Source organism: Patiria miniata, unplaced genomic scaffold (assembly GCF_015706575.1).
Source record: "Patiria miniata isolate m_02_andy unplaced genomic scaffold, ASM1570657v1 HiC_scaffold_5, whole genome shotgun sequence".
Taxonomy (NCBI): domain Eukaryota; kingdom Metazoa; phylum Echinodermata; class Asteroidea; order Valvatida; family Asterinidae; genus Patiria; species Patiria miniata.
This window is the reverse complement of record NW_024037072.1, coordinates 4,403,085-4,423,832: the sequence shown is the minus strand read 5'-3', so window position 1 is coordinate 4,423,832 and position 20,748 is coordinate 4,403,085. Positions and strand designations below refer to the sequence as shown.

The 20,748-nt window shown below is 39.1% G+C and overlaps 2 protein-coding genes across 2 annotated transcripts in view; both read right to left on the bottom strand.

The window, feature by feature from the left end:
* Positions 1-548, bottom strand: part of LOC119740575 (hyalin-like) — a 40,497-nt gene extending 39,949 nt beyond the window's left edge. Inside the window, exon 1 of the mRNA XM_038215921.1 lies at positions 473-548. Within this exon, the coding sequence (XP_038071849.1) occupies positions 473-548 (76 nt within the window). The remainder of the gene's footprint in view (positions 1-472) is intronic.
* A 5,011-nt stretch (positions 549-5,559) lies between these two features.
* Positions 5,560-20,748, bottom strand: part of LOC119740574 — a 30,959-nt gene continuing 15,770 nt past the window's right edge. The window contains 19 exon segments of the mRNA XM_038215920.1: positions 5,560-6,029; positions 6,273-6,323; positions 6,847-7,015; positions 7,473-7,670; positions 8,435-8,632; positions 9,760-9,934; positions 10,755-10,933; positions 11,255-11,313; positions 12,172-12,287; positions 12,582-12,635; positions 14,037-14,135; positions 14,612-14,704; positions 15,622-15,720; positions 16,226-16,232; positions 16,768-16,860; positions 17,665-17,750; positions 19,532-19,627; positions 20,312-20,346; positions 20,349-20,421. Coding sequence (XP_038071848.1) covers positions 6,012-6,029; positions 6,273-6,323; positions 6,847-7,015; positions 7,473-7,670; positions 8,435-8,632; positions 9,760-9,934; positions 10,755-10,933; positions 11,255-11,313; positions 12,172-12,287; positions 12,582-12,635; positions 14,037-14,135; positions 14,612-14,704; positions 15,622-15,720; positions 16,226-16,232; positions 16,768-16,860; positions 17,665-17,750; positions 19,532-19,627; positions 20,312-20,346; positions 20,349-20,421 — 1,898 coding nt within the window. The 3' untranslated portion in view covers positions 5,560-6,011.

The window sequence follows — 20,748 nt, the reverse complement described above, 5'->3', positions numbered from 1 at the left end:
ACAACAAGGAATCATCAAAGAAAAGAAAATTTACAACAACAATATACCCAAAGTTGTGGTAACTTTTTGTGCTGGAATAGCTGTAACATTGAGGTTTGTGCATGCAATGACATCGCACTTTTGCTCGTGAATATGGACATTCGCATTAGCATAAAACTAAAAATGCACCAAAATACCTTTGGAAATGGCAAAACGCAAATTGAAAATCAGGTTAAATGGGACACAAAGGTGCATTTGCAAGGACTGCATTTACAAGTATATTGCATGGGCCCTTTATGAGTTGCCTAAAAAAACTGCCTCAAGGATAGAATCGGTTCCGAAGAACAACCCCTGCATCCCCAAAAGACGCTTCCTTGAAGTGCATAGTATATCGAAATTACATTGGGTATCATATTATAATATCATATACCATTATCATATCTATTCGTTATCGTATCGAATAGGCCTACAATGGCCGGGAATATTGACTTACCTTGTGCTTGAACCACACACATCGTGGCTGAGATACAAGCCAGGAGCGTGAAGACCTTCCATCCAGAGATAGCCATGACCTTCATGCCTTGTTAAGACTGCTCAAGAAGTAGCAAAGTTGTATCCTTCCAAATGATTAATCCAGTTCGTGAATAAAACAAAAGGCAATGCTGTTTCTTCTTTCGAAGAAGTGCTCGATTGTCTGAATTTTAAAGACAGCAGGTATTATTGAGAATAACAGTGCAGCTCGACTTCGAATTTATATTAACAGAATGCCAGACACATTCATTGCGGTGGGAGCACAGAGCAAGAAGTTGGATCCTGCGGAACCAGCCACCGCATTGGCAGTTCCTGTCTCCCGATTCCCTTGATATAGGGGTCTTCTGCCGACTCCACAACCTGTCATTGTTTGTATATCTATACAGAAACACGCCCACATCGCGTAACAAGTGTATATACCCAGAGCAGAATCCAGCCCAAAGGAAACTTAAACGAGTGTCGAGCTTGTTTCGATTGGGCTGTATCAGAATCAGAGGTTCCATCAATGTTTAACTTGTAAAGACTGATAAAAAAAATGTCGTGACAAGAAAAGAATTCTTTTTCATTGGGTAATAAGGACAAAATCAAATAGCACTTCTACATCAGTTGATCAAATGAACAGTTTATTTTTCGAGGGGAGAAGTACGTGGCTATCTTGTTAAGTGATTAAAAAGGGTGTCGGTATTTTAATGGTATGGTGCACCTGGCAGACTGCACTTTATTGAAGTCTTTTTTTGTGCACGTTATGACCTGATTTAATACACAAAATGCCTGCTCCAATATACTGACGATTTAACAACTGTAGCAGTAAACGAAATGTAAAGTGTGAATTCAATATATATATTAGTAAATTTTGGTGAACATTTTTGTAAGTGGTTAGTGGTTAGTGACTCATGATCATAAGGTTAGGTGGTTCTCATCTTGCTGCCGGCCATATACAGTCGAGTCTCATTAATACAAACTCGTTCGGACCCAGCCAAATTGTTTGTTATCAGAATTTGAATTAAGAGGAACATCAGTCCCATTCATTGTGCACATAAATGCACAGTCGGGACCAAGGCTTTGTGTTTGTTATATCAGAATTTTGTATTAACAGAGTTTGTACTAACGAGATTCGACTGTATTGTGTCCAAGAGGCAAGCTATTTCATCCCCACTTACCTCTCTCCACTCAGGAGTAAAATGGGTACCAGAGCAAGCTGGGGAGAAACCTGCAATGGAGTGGCATCCCATCCAGGAAGGACAGAAATAGGCATATTCTTAATCGTTTCATGCCAAACAAGCCGGCGATAAACGTCGGCCTGATGAGCCAAATTGGCTCCTGACTTCACTCCATATTTCTGAGTTATGGAAGATAGATCATCCGAAGTTGCCCCTCCTTTTTCCGTCTACCTTTGCAAATGTATGGACTGAAAATGTTCGTTGTGTTTTCTGAGTTGATTGTGGTTGGGGTTTGGTTCTAGCATGCAGCGAAAAAAAGTGTTATTTCTATTTTATTGGAGGAACTGTTCACGTTTGTACTTATCAAGTTAGCAATTTCCAACTCTTTAAAACTTATGATAAAAGCCAAAATAGGCGTTTTATAGTTGCTTAATTGCCGTGCACTCAGTATTATTCAGCTGTCAAGACAAAAAGATATAGTAGGTTATTTTAGATAAAACTTTGTGATTTATCGTGTTTACATTTTGTTTGGAATCGAGCCATCCGTCCAAAACGAAATCTTAATTACGATTAATGAGATTATGTACTTCAGAGTAAATACGCAATTCACTGGAAAAAAAAGCTAAGGAGTGGACACGATTGAGACTGAAATTACTTCACGCTAACTGATGTGATATAATTCTTTCTTTTTTTATCTGTACAACCTGTCACTTAGAACTGAAATACATGACGGCTGGAAAATGATTAATGTCTTTACAAAGTGAAGTGTCGAAAGAAGCAACACCTTATACCGTTCGTTTTTGTTGAGGAATTTGGTTGCAACGTTACAATAGGATCGGGACATAATAGACCTGCATTATCGCAGCTCGCCCCGATTAGTTTTCAAAGTCCTCTAGCAACCAAGTGGGATCCCGGCTGAGGTGCGATAACCTTGGTCATTTGTCTTTGAAATGGGAATTTAATAGCATACCTCGGTCGATAAGGTAACACCTAAAAACGTGTTTAAATGACTACTCATTTTCTGTTTTTAAATGGTTGGCTTGCACTTGAGCTACTGGTGTTGGTACAAAATAAGTAGGACAGTACATGTACCGTTGCACTTAGCGGTTGCTGGTACCAAAAGCCACGGTCGCCTTCCCTGCTCACTCTGGCAACCTCGATTTCTTTCTTCTGACGACTTTTCTTCTCTTTTTTTTTGTTTTGGTAAGATTTGAAATTTGTCAGATAATTTAACACGGCCGAATGTTTTCGTTCAATGTCAAATTCAAAAATCAATAACTTTCGTGTTGCTAAAACTGGGTGCTAAAGTCGGGAGCACTAAAACTGAGTTTGTCAGCTTTAGGATTCGGAAAACTCTGTGGATAATTCACATTATATTGAAATCAACTGAAAGTACTGTTTACCATAGTCGGCTCACTGTTCGTTATGACACGATATATTGCGGTTAATACTGGATTATGTTGACTTTAATTTTCTTAAAAAAAGATTGATTAAAAAATAAGGGAAAAAAATTTGCCGCTGTTAAGAGTGGAGAGTCCTTTAGTGAAATCTATCGATAGTTCTTCCTAACGAACAATTTCACTAGAATTGTCATTAGAACACACACACACACAGACACTCTGAAATTATTGGGGTTTAGGTTAGTTTTTTTGGTGGCACACATGCATATTTACAATCAGCCGATTTTTATTCCAGTTTCTCACAATACATGTGTACATGATCACTTAAAGGTTGAAATGATTTTTTTCTGAGGAAAATATTTTATTTAATAATATATTTGTGCAGCTTTCTACTCGTCTTAAATGTATGAAAGCATTTGACTTCCCTTTGGTTAATTTTATTGAAAAGTACACTTCTCTAAATATGTAAAATTTTTCATTTTTTGGACAACTGAGGGCGCTATTCCTGTGATGTCAATTCAGGAAGACACTGTTCAGTTTATGGATTTCTGTTCAAATTGTGAACCCCAAAAAAATGCTCAATGAAAACATCTGTGACAAAAGTTTGCTCACTGGCTTACTGCCATGTACAGAAATGTTACGACAGCACAATATCCAAAATTTGGGCAATTTTTGGTGCTGAAATAGCTGTAACATTGAGGATTCTGCTTAGTATGACAGCACACTTTTGTTCATGAATATGGAAATTCGCATTAGCATAACGACCAAAATGACAGACCAAAAATTTCAATAATGTTAAATGGGACACAAAGGACATTTTGTAAGGACTGCATTAAAACAATTACATTGCATGGACCATTTAAACGTTTGGCCTCGGCTTAAAAAGTTGGTTTTTATACATCTTTGATTTTAAATTATTTAATTGGGAAGACAACTTATCAGAATGGTCCAATACTCACTTAACAGCGATGTAGATAAACTCAGTGCTCGAAAATATTTGATTATGTTGCTTTACATGCACGGTTGAATCAATTTTAAGGCAAAAATCCGTATAAACATTTCTACAGATATGCTAGTACAAAGGGAATATCGGTATTATAAAAGTCAGTATTTAGGTGAACATTCTGAGAATGTGTAAACAGAACATTTGTTCTTGTCAAAAAACCTCAACTATGAGCGAAATATACATGCAAATCTAACTTAAGTTCAAAACATTACTATTATTTAAGTACAATGACAAAGTGTTTTTAAAAATACTTCAAAAGTCCAATACTATCACCGTGCGCGATATCTCTCAAGAAAATATTAACACTAGCTCAAAACTGTCGCTTCAAAAGCCTCTGGAACTTTACATTTGAATTGTTCTGATGTTTGTTCGAATGCCCACTAAACTGAATTTGTAGCCTTGTTTTCGAGACAAGAGCTTGCAGCTCCTCGTATACCTCACGTTACGAGAACGGAGTCCTTTCTGGGACGCGACACCAACAGTTTAAAAGGCACAGTTTTGCACCAAATAAACACTTGACAAAATCAGGTCAGACATTTTATAACGCCCCTGTGCAAACCTAGAAGAGGGAACCAAAAAGTACGATGGCTTTTCGGGTCTGTTTAAAGCGATAGCTTCTTATCACAGAAAGACATCTGATTAACACAATTTAACGATAAAAAAGTATGCATGACTGGGGAAAACTCTTGAAATTATGTGAGAAGTGTTTATGTATTCTGTACACAGACGAGGCAAAGTGGAGTTTAATTGTTATAAATTGTGTTTATGGTTAACTTTAAACAAATAAAAATCGATCAGATCTCAACGAAAAACCTTCAAGTTAAGATACCAAATGTACCGCCTACCCTTATGGACTGCAGTACATAATTGTAAAAGTAACTGTGTCATTCAAAAGGTATTTCAAAAGGAATGCATCAAAAGAGTTTGTGTTGAATAAATATTTGGGACGTTAGCAGCCACAATCATATTGAGTATACAGGGAGGAATCTAAATATGAGACACATAATAATTGTCGATCACGGAAGGCTGTCCTGCGTCCTTCTCAAAGGCACACCGTCACGTGAAAACAGTATACCAAACAAGCGATTCCTCCCCCCCCCCCCCAAAAAAAAAAAAGACTGATGTTTTTGTTAATGTCCAGTAGGAAAAATCCATGAAATGTTCCGGCTGCATGCGAATACCTTTTTTGGCCAAAACAAGTACGGGTGATAACAAAAATGGAAGAGTTCGTTATGGCGACAAAAACAAACCCCATACACAATACACAAGGGCGGATCCAGTACACATTTGTATTTGTTTGGGGGGGGGACATAACAAATTTTGGGCGTGTCCAAAGAATTACGGCGCGGGGTTCGGGGCCCGCTGAATTGTTTTAGACGCTCTGTGGTGCGATCTGAGGCAATTTCTGACCAATGTAGCCATTTTTTGTTAACGCAGTGCCTGCCTTTATTTTGCCTTTTTTTGTCATGGCCCCCGTCCCCCCCCCCCCCGATCTGCCCTTGCCCATACACTGTATTAAAACTTATGGACACTGTAGCTTTTTTCTATGTACACATGTTCACTAAAATGTGTTGCTTGCTGTATAAAAGCAATAGATCCCATACCACGATAACATAAACGACAAATACAAAAACCAGATGGGGGAAGAAAGGTACATGCAGATGTGTCCAACAAATGAATATAATTCAATTATTATATACGTTTCTCCGTTGAAGTATACATACAATCTGGAAATGGAGTTAATAGATTCTATTAATTTGTTCTTTGAAAACAAAAATTGTTTTGTTTTTGGTCCAACTACTGAAGGTGACTACTACAGATTAAAACACTCAAATTCTTATTTTTCTGAGTAACATTTCATATTAAAGTATGCATCTCACGCCTGTCAAGCCAGATGCAAAGGCAGTATCTTGATCACGTTTGGAAGACGATTCTTTAAAAGTAGTCCCGTTCCTGAAAATAAAATAACGAAATTAAGAAATAGGATTCAAAGGTCGTTTGATTCAGGCCTATAAATCTTTGATCTTTAATACAGGCTGACACTGCTAATGCGTTTTTAATTTATGGCGGCAACATGTTTAGGTTGTTTGTGCAATTGACTAGTATTTTTTTGTCTGGCCGCCCAAAAGTCCATTCATCGGAATTATAAAATTTGAATAACATATAGCAAGATCGATTTAACAGGTAAAAACTTACCGGCAGATCATCATTTCTGTTGACCGACACTTGAGGACGCTGTATCTTGTACTGCTGAAATAAGCATAATGAAATTAAATATTTTAGCGCCAATTCTGTGGCTAGAATCAAGGCAGTGTGGCACTTCCATTATTCGTTTTAGGAATAACATAAATTATAATACCAAGAACATTTATTTAAAAAGCCTTGTCTTAGACAAGTGGACCAAAGTTATGGTCATGACTCACCATTTTCGTCGGGTCGATCTAGCTAGCCATGTGTATCATGGGTCATGACTGACCATTTTCGTGTGGTCAATCTCGCTAGTCAAGGATATCATGGGTCAAGACTCGCCATTTTGTGGGGTCAATCTCGCTAGTCAAGGATATATCATGGGTCAAGACTCGCCATTTTCGTGGGGTCAATTTCGCTAGTCAAGGATATCATGGGTCGTGACTGACCATTTTTGTGGGGTCAATCTCGCTAGTAATGGGTATCATAGGTCATGACGCACCATTTTCGTGGGGTCAATCTCGCTAGTCAAGGATAAATCATGGGTCAAGACTCGCCAAGGATATCATGGGTCGTGACTCACCATTTTCGTGGGGTCAATCTCGCTAGTCATAGGTATCATCTCGTTTTCTTCTTTCACTGGCTCATTCAGGTTCCCCCAGAAGTACGACCCTCTTGTCTTGCCCCCAGACTCCTCGGCCTGATCACTGCTCGTACCCTGCTCACGGTCCCTGGCAACCGTGGGTTCGTACCTTTAGAAAACAATCGATTGAAAGTGTACAAAGAATCGTTGGTACAAGAATCATTCAAATCACTCATGTACTTTTCAAGTTACTGAATTTTAAACACAATCACAGTTTTAAAGTTCTGTACATGGATCACAAAATGGTAAGTGTTCTTTCAGCGAACCGAAAACAAGTCACATATGCTGTGTGTGAATTGTTTTCGTTTTGCTGAAAGAACGCACACTGTTTTTGTTATCCGCGGACAAAACTTTAAAACGGTGGTTACGTTTCAAATTCCGTAACTTAAAAAGTACATGAGTGATTTGAATTATTCTTGTACTAAGAGAAAGCTTATGAATTGGGCTTTCATACCCTAGATTTTGAAAGTGTTACATGCAGAACTTCACTAAAACAATAGTCCGGACATTTGGGTTTCGCTTTTTCCCCGGTTTATTGCAAATGGTCCTATGTGGCTATATGGTACCTGTTCTTTACGGCGGCTGCCCCGGAGCTGGAGCGGGACACGCCCACGCCGCTACCGTTCCGGTAGATGTAGGAGTACGGACGAACTTGTTCCGGAGCTTGCGTCTCGCCTTCCGGATGCTCATCAGCGACCGAGGAAGAATCCCCGACGTAGCCTTTGTTGTTATGGTGCACTGCGCGGACCTCCCCTCTCATATCGCTGGAAAAAAAACACCGAAATCAAAACAAGTCAAAAAGAGAGAAACAGTTTCTTTTCTCAAAGCTGATGTCTACTGGTTGGTCCAAAGGATACAATTTACGGGAGGATACACATTCATGATCTCAATCCCCCCGGAACCCACGAAATAGGTCTTTAAGTTTAAGGCAATTCTTCGGTTATTATTTTTTTCATAGTAAGTATATATTGCCCTTCATGTTGCGATGTGACCCAGTGCGACATCCAAATGTACGGTTGACTGATTCGGATTTCCATCGTGTAAGATTCTTTTAAAAGAGACCTCTTACTCAAACGTATAGCTCTGGTGATTGTGACTCATTTAGTTTTGTCGGTTAACAAAAACAATCATTTGCCTTACACATTCATGGTCTTAATCATGGAAAAGGGACAACGAACGCTAAAAACGACGATACTACAGACACCAACACAATGTTTAATAAACATGGGTCTTTACAAATATAAGTTCTAAAAACTGCTGTAGATGAATGTGATGAATATCATGAATTCTTTCGTTATTTTTATTTTTATTATTTTTTTTTTTACATTTCTTGGTTATAGAAATTGAAAAAATGTCTGTAAATATAGTTAGGTACACACTATTTCTAAAAGGTCCCCTTCTGCGCGCCTTGGCTAACATGGAATGCCAGTGACGCGACATGATGCTAAAAATGAGAGAATTAAAGCTCTGACAACAGAAAATCGACAAAAACAGGTTGAATTGTTTTACGTCCTTAAGGAAAACTCACTCTTCTTGAGTTCCCTCCTCGTCCTCTGACTCAAATTGTTTGACCTTCTTTCTATACTGCACCACACAGCAGATAAGAGTGAACAAAAGTAAGAGCAGCAGGCCCCCTCCAAGCCCACAACCGATGTACAGCCATAACAGGTTCACTGCTAGTTGGCAGTTGGCACCGATGTACATAAACTCCGTGCTCTGAGGGCAGCTACAAAATGAAAAAAAAAAACCTTAGAAGTAGCCGTTATTTCATGCGAAGAGTTTATTTCCTAAGCGACATATCCATTTGAAAATAATGACAAAGTTGCACACATATCAAAACTTATAAAACATCACAGTGTTGCAGCTGTTTCTAGACTACATTGATTGTGTAAAACTATACTAGCCGTCAAAACTGACTTCACTTCACTGGTTCACTTCTCAGTTCAGGAAACAAATATGTCACTTTACTTGTGAGATTTTTGTTAAATTCATAAGACAGTTTAACTATTTCCATTACCCAGCACGTCACGTGGCCGGTTTTAAACTGTTGATCAAGACCGGCTGGCTGGTCTTAAACACTTTCCAGTGTCACATGAAATGTGGACTCCCATGAAATCCGGTGCCTTTTTGTTGTCATTTATTGGTTGAACGTTCACAAGGCACACGGAATCATGCACAATACTACCAGTGAGTCAGTATTTCATAGTCCTAAATTCACACTATACCGGCACAGCTGCGTTCTGCGCGACACCACCCATTACTTGCGACGCGCGCGCCAATCTCCATATAAGGAGTTGTTTACTCCTTTATATTAAACCCTCCAAAGCCTCCGATTAGACAAGAAAAAAAATCGGGTTCAAAGCGGTGACCCGAACCCATACCGCGAGGATTCCTCGCAGTACAAAACAATGACCCTACCAACTGAGCTATCACACTGATGCACTGATCGACAAATCCTGGGGAAAAATTATATAATACCTCCGTACGTATCATAAAAGTATCGTAGAGGGCGCTCAACAACCATAAAATAATGGAAATAATGGAACAGTTTGGGAAAAGAAAATTCGCATCTGGAGTAGGCCTATGACCTATATCTCACTAGGCGTGATTTACAGGCCACATGCACACTAGAGGCTTGGCACCTGTCGCGCACTTTGTTGATTTTGCAGGTTTCCATAAACAGCAAACACGCCAATAGCTATACAACAAAACGTCCGTGCTGTCCATTACCAATGCCAAGGCGGAGCCAAGCTGCCATTCACTTCTTCCTCAAATATGCACCATGCACATGCGTGCATAAATTAGAATATTAGTAAAAAAAAAATCCCTATTTTTCGTTTTATGTTACTGTACCTGCACGACTTGACTCCATCAGAATCTTGAGTGCACGTGCCGCTGTTGCAGTAATCTGCTTCGACTTTGCAACTTGCTCGGCAAACAAAATAGCAGGAGTTGCCCTCTGTCACTTCATCTATTACTAATCCCGTTCCACATGTTGGTTGCTCCGTTTCACACATGTTGGTTTCATCTGGGAAAACATTTATTAAATTAAACGTTGTTTGGTGAATTTTTTTTTTTTTTTTTTTTTTTTTGCAAAACAGAAGACTTTAAAGATGTACTTATTCTGTCCGTACTCCTCAACGAATTAGTTTTTATTCTCCTTACGGAAATTCAACTTGCATGTTTTGTTTTTCTACATTCAGGGGCGGATCTATATAGTTTTCATGAAACAAGGGGTATGAACGGTGGTTGAGCCTGAAGACGTGGCGAAGGCACGCACCTTAGGCGATGCTGCGATGCTTTCTGCTGCATTCTGAAGTAATCTGATAATAATTTAGGAACTTTAGCATTCCATTTATTAGTTTTGGCCCCATTTTACTAGCATTATATCGTTATTCAGCGCCGGAACGGCGAGGTTGCAACCCCCCCCCCCCAATCCGCCACTATCCGGTTTTAGTAAAAACGTCATAAACGCGCGCGCACCACTGATTACTAGCGCCCATTGGATAAACACTAAAGTTGCGTCAGCTTCCGGTTCCAATGGTTGCAATGCTACTGAATGGCCAGTGGGCGTGGTTTAAACTGAACTGACGTCACACTAACGAACCGCTATTGACTGGTTCTCCATCCCTACATTACCAAAGTTAATAGTGAGGCGGGAACCAGCTTTCTCCTTCGAGAACCGAACGATTATACCGAGCAGATTTTGTTTTTAAATTTTATAAAGATAACAATTTCTTAACTAGCCGACTGACAGCCGGTCTGTGCTTGGCTCTCTTATTTTATTTTATGGCATTTTGGACTTTTTAGACATATATTTGGTAAGTGGTCCCGATGTATTCTCTGACCTTGAGGTGCTTGGCATGTACTGCACTCCGGCGCTACAGGGAGACCTCCCAGTTGCCCTGCCTCCACAGCCTGCGCAACAGTCGCACGATACAGATCCAAAGCTGATATCCCACGCTGAGAGGGCGACATTTTTGCATAGTCGTAGATTGCTTGGTGCTGAAAGATGACACTTCCATTTCTGTTGAGAAAAACAAATCGAAACGAAATTGTTTATGAAATTGGGATTTGATTGGTTGAAATTGTGTAACTTATATTTTCTTCCTGCAACACAGGCTTATAACCAATGTCATCTGGTTTTTCTTACTCGCCCACGAGTACTTCTGACAAACATAACTGGGTGATAAAGATATCTTTTTAGAGTTTCCCAATCTAGTTAAAAAATGTATTCTTCAAATGAGGCGTTCGTAACATTTTTAAATGGAATCTCAAGAAAGTCTCAATTTATGAAGTCTCAAATCTGTCACACACACACAATAGTTTATAGGAGTGTAAAACTGACCTCAGATCTGTAACCTCGACCTTCTTAAAGCCTGCCACACGTTTGTACTCAATTTCGACCTGGAATACAAAAGTGAAAGCTCGAAAACTATAATGGGTATCAATATTGATGACATCTTAAACAGTTTGAATGAAAAAAAATTCTAAAGTTGAACAAAGAAATTGACTTAAGCGGGGTTTGAACCTGCGACCTCCTGATTTCCCAGCGCTTTACCAACTGAGCTGTCCAACTCTAAGTTCCCCATTTTGTTAACGTCATGGGCGCTAGTCAGAAGCCATTTGAAAATGCGACACTATACTATTATGACATGTTAGGTTTACAAAATGCACACACTTTGCCCTCCTACACAGGAGAGCTTTCCTTTTGTGAAGGAATCATTCAAATTCTCATGCATTTTTCCAGTAACGAAATGATAAATACAAACATCGTTTTTAAGCTTGTCCACGGATCACAATAAAGGTTAATGATAGTTCAGCAGAACGAAAACTATTCACATATCAAACAAACACGTCAAAGCACTCTCATTACCATGATAACTGGCACTTATCATAACCTTTATTTAACAACCTGCTGCCTCCAATGTTAAAGTAACTTGCTTTATAATTTCAAGAGTTTATAGTTTTGCCCTGCCTTCTACTTGGCTACCCCGGAGACTGTGGGATTATTCTGATATCATTTTCAGGATACGACATTTATGGATACGGATTCATGTAATACGGAAATATCATGTGCCTTAAATGTGATCCGTGGACGAGATTAAAAAAACGGTGTTTGTTTTCAAAATTCCATAAATGGAAAAGTGCATAAGCGATTTGAATGATTCTTTCACTAAAGGAAAGCTTATTAATTGGGTTTTCTTCATCTCAGATCTAGAAAGGGCTACATGCCGAACATCTTTAAATAAAGGGGGCACTTACCCCGGCTACGAATTCTTTCTGAAGTACTACACAATCCATTGACGATTTATTCACGGCGGGTTGACAGTTTTTATTATCAGTGACTTCTATCTCGATCGATACCTTCTTCTCAATATCTGCGAAGAACAAATATAGGTTATCTCAAAAATAGTCTATCAGATCGGCCAAATAGGATTGTAGTTCACAAATCGCGTTGTTTAAAAGGGCTACAAGACAAGTCTTTACGGTTACCAAGAGATATTTTCATATCTTGAATATAACTTTAATGATCGGGCAAAAAAGAGATAAAGGCCTCAATTTTAGGCTTAACATTACTAAAATTTATATATTATCTATATCGTTATCTAGCTATAATCTTTATTGCCAGTGCTGATTAGGGGACGATAGCTACACCCCTTCCCTAGACTTACCAGCATCTGCTGGGGGATCTGGGTATTCGTCGTCGGGTAGAGTGGGAACAGGCTCTGAAAAGAAGACAGAACGGAGAACAGAGAAGTTAGCAACGAAAAAGGTTAGCAGGCACAACTTCTATTAATGTAGTCTACAGGGTGAATGAAAAGAAACCAAATCAAAATGTTGGGACCATTGTTTTAGTGAAGTTTTGCATGTGGAACACTTTCAAAATATGAGATATAAAATCCCAATTCATAAGCTTTCTCTTTTAGTACAAGAATAATTCAAATCGCTCATGTAATTTTCAAGTTATGGAATTTTCAACACAACCACCCTATTAAAGTTCTGTCTACAGATCACAATGGTAAGTGTTCTTTTAATGGCAAGTGTTCTTTTAGCAAAACGAAACAAACCACACAGGGAGTGTGTGAATTGTTTTCGTTTTGCTGAAAGAACGCACACCTTTTCTTGTGATCCGTCGACAAAACGGTGGTTGTGTTTAAAATTGCGTAACTTGAAAAGTACATGATCGACTTGAATGATTCTTGTACTAAAAGAAAGCTTATGAATTGGGATTTCATATCCTTGAAAGTATGCAAAACTTCACTAAACCAATTATCCGGACATTTGAGTTTCGCTTTTTTTTACTCCCCTTGTACATCAATCTTAGTTCGAGTAATTGGAGGGAAACTGCTACGCCTTCAAATAACGTGACATGTTACAGCGCAAACTTCGTCGGTAGTAGGCCTATTCGCTGAGCTGAATTGCGCATGACCTTGGTATGGTCCGTCTTCAGATGTCAACAAAAAGCTTGATATGAGAAAGCTATTTTGGCTTCTCTTATAATAATCAATATCTTTTTTGGGGGGGGGGAGATTTGCACAGGAAGTGATTTAAAGGCATATAGGATCATTTGCTTAATGTGCCAATTTTTGTTCGTTTTCATCAATAACACCAACTCTAAATCAAATCCAAATTGAGAAGAATGTTCTGAACCTTATCGAATTTTCAGCTCAGTGGATATTGCACACTTCGAGGGAACATTTCAAAAAAAAAAAATGCTCAACCTTTTGACCACAAAAGTAAACTTCGTTAATAGCACTATTTATTTCTAAAATATAGTCAATTGACCGATCTTTTGAAATCACCTTGATTTCTTGTAATTGACAGCAAGCTAGATGGAATAATTTCACGGGGTGTTTAGAACCCGTACAATCTTTATTCCAAGCAAGATTTCTGATAATAATTTGATCTAATAGGCTTATCACATTGGGGATAAATGCAAACGATCATATATATATGCTGCAACAAGGGTTGTATAACCACAAAGTTACACGGCTTATACAGTTTAACGTAGTGAAGGAATGACTACCTTTTACATCACAAAGTAACATTTATGTTCCAAATGAAAATACATGCATTGACCAGCCATTCCTTTTGGGAGTTTTGACCATCTGGTTCCAAGTTCATACCTCCGCAGTTTATTCCCGTCCACTCATCGGTGCATTTACAAAGGCAGGCAGCCCTGTCCATTGTGCCCCCATTCTCGCACGGATCACCGCTGGGACAAACTGTATTACGAAAATTACACAAAGTATAAAGTTTTTGTATTTCATATATATAGTTTATTTATATTTTATGTCCCACTCTGTACTAAAATCATTAACGCATCGGTTTTGAAACCATGATTACACGTCTGTGGAAAAATACGACCGTATCTCAGTGGACGTACTTTTTTTACTGGTAAAATGTTGGTGTTCATCTCACACAGCCGTGATCGATCCCCATGGGCATCTACAGTTGATATGTCTCACCCCACAAAGCCGATTTCAGGTAAATACTATTTCTTATAAACCTAGGCTAAATTGAATTTATTACGACAAAAATCATTTTGAAATACTTTTTGAAGCTCGATATTCGACTTTCAAGTTTTTTTCTTTCTTATTGCACTTAATTTTTAAGGCAGACAACAACTTGAATGAACAGCGCCTTCAGTTTAGTTACACCGAGGTAAAGTCGTAGAGATGAAAAAACAATTAATACGCACCTGTGCAAAGAAGACCAGTATACAGGAAAGGGCATTCGCAGGCACACGTTGCCTCGTTTTGATACTCTCCTCCATTCTGACATTCCATACAATCTGGCAAGGTCAAAACAAAGTTAGTAAATTCAGCAGTTTCCTAATGAAACTTTTGCTTACCATAAATCACATTTAATAAAAAAAAACCACAACATGACTTCTCGTTCATGCCAGATGTTCATTGCCATAATATGAAGTGTTTTATTTTTGAAACAGACTTTATGCAGTTAAATCACACGATGCTCACTTTGTATTCAAACAGGCATTGAATGAAGGTCGGAATTGATCAATTATACTCACACACTGCTCCTTTACAATACAAGGAAACGGAATCCCTGAAACATTTCAGCAAGTGTCAGCATTTTGAGGTTTGACAAAAATTACACATGCAAGAGGTATATAATTCGTACACACTCAAAAAGTATACACGTGAAGGAGTGATACATTTTGAAGTAAGCACCTCGTCTAGCCAAAATCACCTCTCTAGTGTAAGTTTCTTTTTTTCACTCCTTGCACTACAACAACATATACAACAAACTGTGAACGACATGCCAGTGTTCTGGACAAGTGTTTTGGGGTAGTTCATGGAAAGGCAAGCAAGTATTGTGAACTACATCGTAGCCTACATCTTCCGATCTACGTAATGGTTGACCATTGCTACCATTTTCCTTCGTTAAAGATGATCTTCACCCCGACGCAAATTCCATCTTATGAATAGTTAATGCAGAGTACCCGCTGCTATGTATATCACATTCGAACCAGCCAACCGATCCCGTTAGCTCGGTGGTCGAGTGGTAAGACGTCTGCATTAGAAAGCAGGAGGTCGTGGTTCGAGTCCCACCCGAGTGATTTGTTCCCAACTTTCACTCGGAAGATAACAAACTGAGTATACAGTGTTTATACGTCTGTGAAAGGCAAACCCTAATTTGATATCTTTAAAATCAAATGCGTCAAAAATGCGTAACACAATACTCTACCTGCACATAACGGTGGTAGGAATCCTTCCAAGCAATCACAGGCACAAGTCGTGGCGTTTTGGTACGTTCCTTCATTTATATTAACACAGGGCAAGCAACCTGATGAGAGATTATAAAGATACAACTGCTTACGAAGCCAACTGAAAAAAAACCCTTCAACTGCCAAGTGCCAGCGGCCTGTTTTTCAAAGGAATCTCGATCACATTTTGAGGATACCAAACCACCATTCCGAGGTCAGCGGCTGCCATCTTAATAGCTTCATTAGCTTGTGCATCATCCCGTTGCCAAGCCCTCAAATCAATCTTTTCGGTGGCGAATACCAATGGAGCCAACACAATCTTTTTAGCGTGCCATTCCACGATTTAATTATAAGGTAACTGAAATCGGCCACGGGGAAGAAGAAAGGGTGCATGGAGGCTTTACAATTATGGCTCACGATTTCATTTAGGAACGAGAAATTGAATTATGCACCATTAATGCGTGCATAATCTGGGATATATGCTTTTGTCCAACCCATCACAATTTGTGTAGGCCTATTCTAAATGCTCGATCTTCATTCATCAACATGTTTAAGTACACTCTGAATGCACTCGTTAAATTTTACTTGAACGCTGTCAATCAATCATACACCCAGCTGACATACAGCTGTAGTCGGTGCAGGTTTGACTGTTTCTGGTCAAATCTAAATATATTTTGCATTGTATTATATTGTCGAAGCATTCACGCAAAAAGCTTCACAATACAAACACTACTCACAAACGAAGGATGTACCCCCGTGTAGTTTCGAGTTTTACCCAAAAAATCGATTATTTTTTTTTCCATTAGCTTTTATCTAGCAATATTAAAGAAATTCACTTTGGATTAAAACATCGAACGAAGACAACACATCCACGTTTAGTCATTAATATTATTACTTTATAAAATTCCGGCCGAGGAACTGGAGGGTGGATTTGGTGGGTTATACTGTATCAACAACGACGCAAAACGAAAACCCACTTTCAGTGGTTTTAGACGCCCAAAATTATAAAAAGTAGTTTTTATTCCTTTGATATAAAACATACAAATTGAAATTTCCTGAGGAGGAAAATATTTTGTAAAACACACGGGTAGGTTTACACACGGGTGGTTATACCACATGAATTTTACCTGAGCAGGTCGTCCAGTGAACGGACTCGGGCATTCGCAGGTGCAAGTAGACTCGTCCAATGTTCCACCGTTTTCACATCTTGCTTGACACACTAAAAAAAAAACAGAACACCAATTCACTTAGTAATAACAAAGCTGGTCAGTCTCCTGATGACGAACAGAGCACACTGTTCGAAACGTCGAGTTAAACAACTGGTTCTTCTCAGAGCAACAAAAGTCAATATAAATATATTATTCACAGGGTGTTACCGAAAAAAAAACTTCCATTCTTTGTTCATGTCCACCATGCAAACCTATACAAGTCTCATTTAAAACTGATCAAGATTTGCCTTTTCAAAACCTGTAATCGCAAAAAAATCACATTTACAAAAATGATGCGGCGCACACGTAAGATGACTCAGGAAAAACAAGCACCATTGACAACGAAAACTTTGTTAAGGAAATGAAAACCACACTCTCAGAGAGAGACCTCAATTCAAACTATACAAATGTGAAATCAGACTCTTTTAAAGAAACCGTCATTGGGCCTAAACTAGTTCACACCGAAACTTACTGCTTCTGATGCTCTTCACAATAGTTTCAAGTCATTTTCAATCACATTAAAAACAAAACAAAAACTGCTGGTTTGTTCTAAAAACATCATTGGTGCAGCTACAACTCATCGGCGCAGCCAAGGGGTAGGCGTGGGTCATAAACATATCGTTACCCCCCCCCCCCCCGACTTGTTTGCCTCCTCCTGGAAATTTGTAAGTAGTAAAAGCACGATTAACGCCCCCCCCCCCCACTTTAACACCCAGCCCCTCCCCCTCGACTCTCCTCCCCCTATTGTGTGAACCCCAGCTACGCCACTGCTGTACAACTTGTCCATTTTTTTGCATTTTAATAAACTCTCCTTACATCACAGAGGTCTCCTTCAAATAAACCTGGACACTCGCAGACACATACTTCATTCTGATTGCCGCCATTCACACATTCCTCGCAACCTGTGAGGATCATTAATGAAACAATACAGCGTCAGTTTCAGGGTAAAGTTGGAATTGGGACGTAACAGTTGATTGTTCGAAATAGTTCCCCTTCAGCAGTCATGTAATTTCTGGTAAACACTCAAATTTTCTGCTTGAAAAAAATATTAATTTATTTTGCCAAAAAAAAAAAAAAAATGTAATTATAGCAAAATAAAAACTTTCGTAATGCAACTCGATAGACTCAAAGGAGACCATATTAAAGCAACAATACAAATGTATCGTGTAAACACTCTTGTTGAGTGCAAATCCATCAAAATATTGTCAAAATACTATAATTATGCATAGGCCTAATCCGCGTCTGTTGAGACGAAACAACTCTTGACAGTTCCCTGACTGTCTGAATGAGTTTAAGTCTTAAAGACCAGTTAAAAAAATTACCTGTCTTTAAAAATAGATATAATTACTATCGCCAATGAGTACCTAATTGTTGGTAGATACTTGCGCTATATAAGACTCCGGTATAGTTATTATTAAAAAATTACAATCTTTTTAATAATACACTCAGAAAAAAAGGCTTTTAACAGGGCGGCGGAACCGGGGGGGGGGGGGGGGGGGGCGGGGGTGGCACTTCCCCAGATTCCCGCGGTTATAATGAGCTCCCTCGAGATAAAAACTGACGACACTGCCCCTCAAACGCACATGAAAGCATATGATCGCGCAACAAATCAAATTGTCTTCTCTCTTGTAATGCAAAACTGCCCCTCGATAACACAAGTGCCCTTCTGGCATTAACAAGATTGTGCACCTTCTCGAGATGGAAAACCCGCGAAAGCACAAATACCCCCCCCCCCCCTTCGCAATAATAAAATTTAGCCCCTCTCGAATTGGAAAATTATTGGCCATCCAAAACAATAGTGCTCCTCACGCGACAACTTCTCGAGATTGAATATTGCCCCACGAAAACACAATTAGTGCCCCGCCCGAAACATTTAAAACAAGATGGAAAACTGGCCCCTAAAAAATGATAGTGCTTTTCACACGCATAAAATGGTCGCTGAACTGGCCATCATAAGCAATAGTGCCCCTTTCGCGATAAGAACGCTTTCTCTTCATAAGAACGATAAGAACGCTTTCTCTTTACTAGGTAAAAGAAAAACAACAGTGCGTTCGTGATTACTTCCCCCACGCTAACTCTTGCAAGCGCGGCAGCGTTCGATTTACCTCTCACGTGACTTTTTGTTGTGTCAATAATGTCACAGATTGAAAGGCTATGGTTGCCAATCAAGGCAGGTGGAGGGGGGGGGGGGGAGAGATTTAACCATGAAAAGTGGCACAATTCTCTAAATAGACCCTTTCATAAAATTGGTCACTGCTCAGTCAACCGTAAATGTAATGACATGATCAGGGTGTCATTTTTAAGAGCAGATTCAACCCTAACAGAGGATATCTCCCTTTGTTTCACATGTGCCCTACTTCTGTTCCAATTAGCAATAATATCTCGGTTTCCTTTTTTTTTATCCACCCTGTATATGTAGGTCAACAGCGAAATGAACGGGACCATATTCTTTTCTTCCACCCACTTTCACACCGACGGAAGGTGTCCCTTTTTCTGAGCCAGTGCCCCTTTTTGGTGTCCCCCCCCCCCCCCCCCGCTTGAAAAGCGTTCCGCCGCCCCTGCTGTCAATTCACTGGCTATATACAGCGTGTTTCCATTGAGAGTTCAAAGGAATTAGAGATCACCAACGAGTCCCCAGGGCTTGGAGGACGAACGAAACGAAAGCCAGCGAACACATACTCACCAGAGCAGATAGGATCATCGAAGCCTCCACTTGGACATTCACATTGGCAGTTCTCAATGTCTTGGAAAGATCCTCCATTCATACAGCCCTTGCACTCTGTATTTTGATAATCGTACATTAATATTGTAAATACGTTTCATACTTGGTCCTATTTTAATCAGTCTGACACCGAGTCTACACGGGTCATTGAGGAGCAACGATGTTCGTCTAGAATTTCAATCAGATATTCTTTCATATTCTATAAGATCTGATATGGTTTGAATGGTGAAGACAGCAATACGATCAGCCGTCGTACCGCCTGAAACCGCCCCATGCAAATCTGTATGGTTTTATTGATTTATTGAGGAGTAAATACAATGTACATGTACATGTGCTAAAGATTGAAGGTTGCACCACGTAATAAATCTCTTTTGTGAGTTTGTGAGGTTCTAGAAAGAACCGGCGGGAAAGTAAGCTCTGTCGGTCGTTATATAGAATTTTATTGGCAAACTACTGATTCAAATGACGTCCCTTATGTTACAACATTATTTGCGACTCGAATTCGATATATATATTTATTTATTTTTATTATACCCTTCATCATTTCAAATAAACCCTTCCGATGCATTTATATCAATTATTAAATCTTGAATAAAGTCATATAAATTTGCAGACTTGCTGTGTATTCGCTCTTGAAAATGAAAAACAACAATAAATGTTGCATAACCGCATTTATAAATTCAGATGTTGGTTGTTTAATTACATTCCCAGCACAATGCAAAACAACTCGGCCAGCCTTACCGTTGCATTTCAGTCCTTTGAAACCGGGTTGACATTACAAGGGGAAGATACTGGGCAATCGCAGTTAGGATCCGCTGGACTTGTTCGAGGGCACTGATCCCCATCTATAACTGCAAATCCCCCCAAAAAATGAAAAATAAAACAACCATGATACTATGACAAGATAGGCAAGCCTAGTAAAGCTGGTCACAGAGGGCAGAAAATTCCATTTTAATTGCATCTAGAATAGCTAAAAGATTGTAAAATAAGCTGTTGAGGTAACGGGGTGGAAATAGGAGCCCAGTGTAATTTACAAGAAGTTAGAATTATTAATTCGTTATTACGGATTTTAATTCGTTATTACGGATTATCGATTCGTTATTACGGATTATTGATTCGTTATTACGGATTATTGATTCGTTATAAAGAATTATTATTTCGTTATTACGGATTATCAA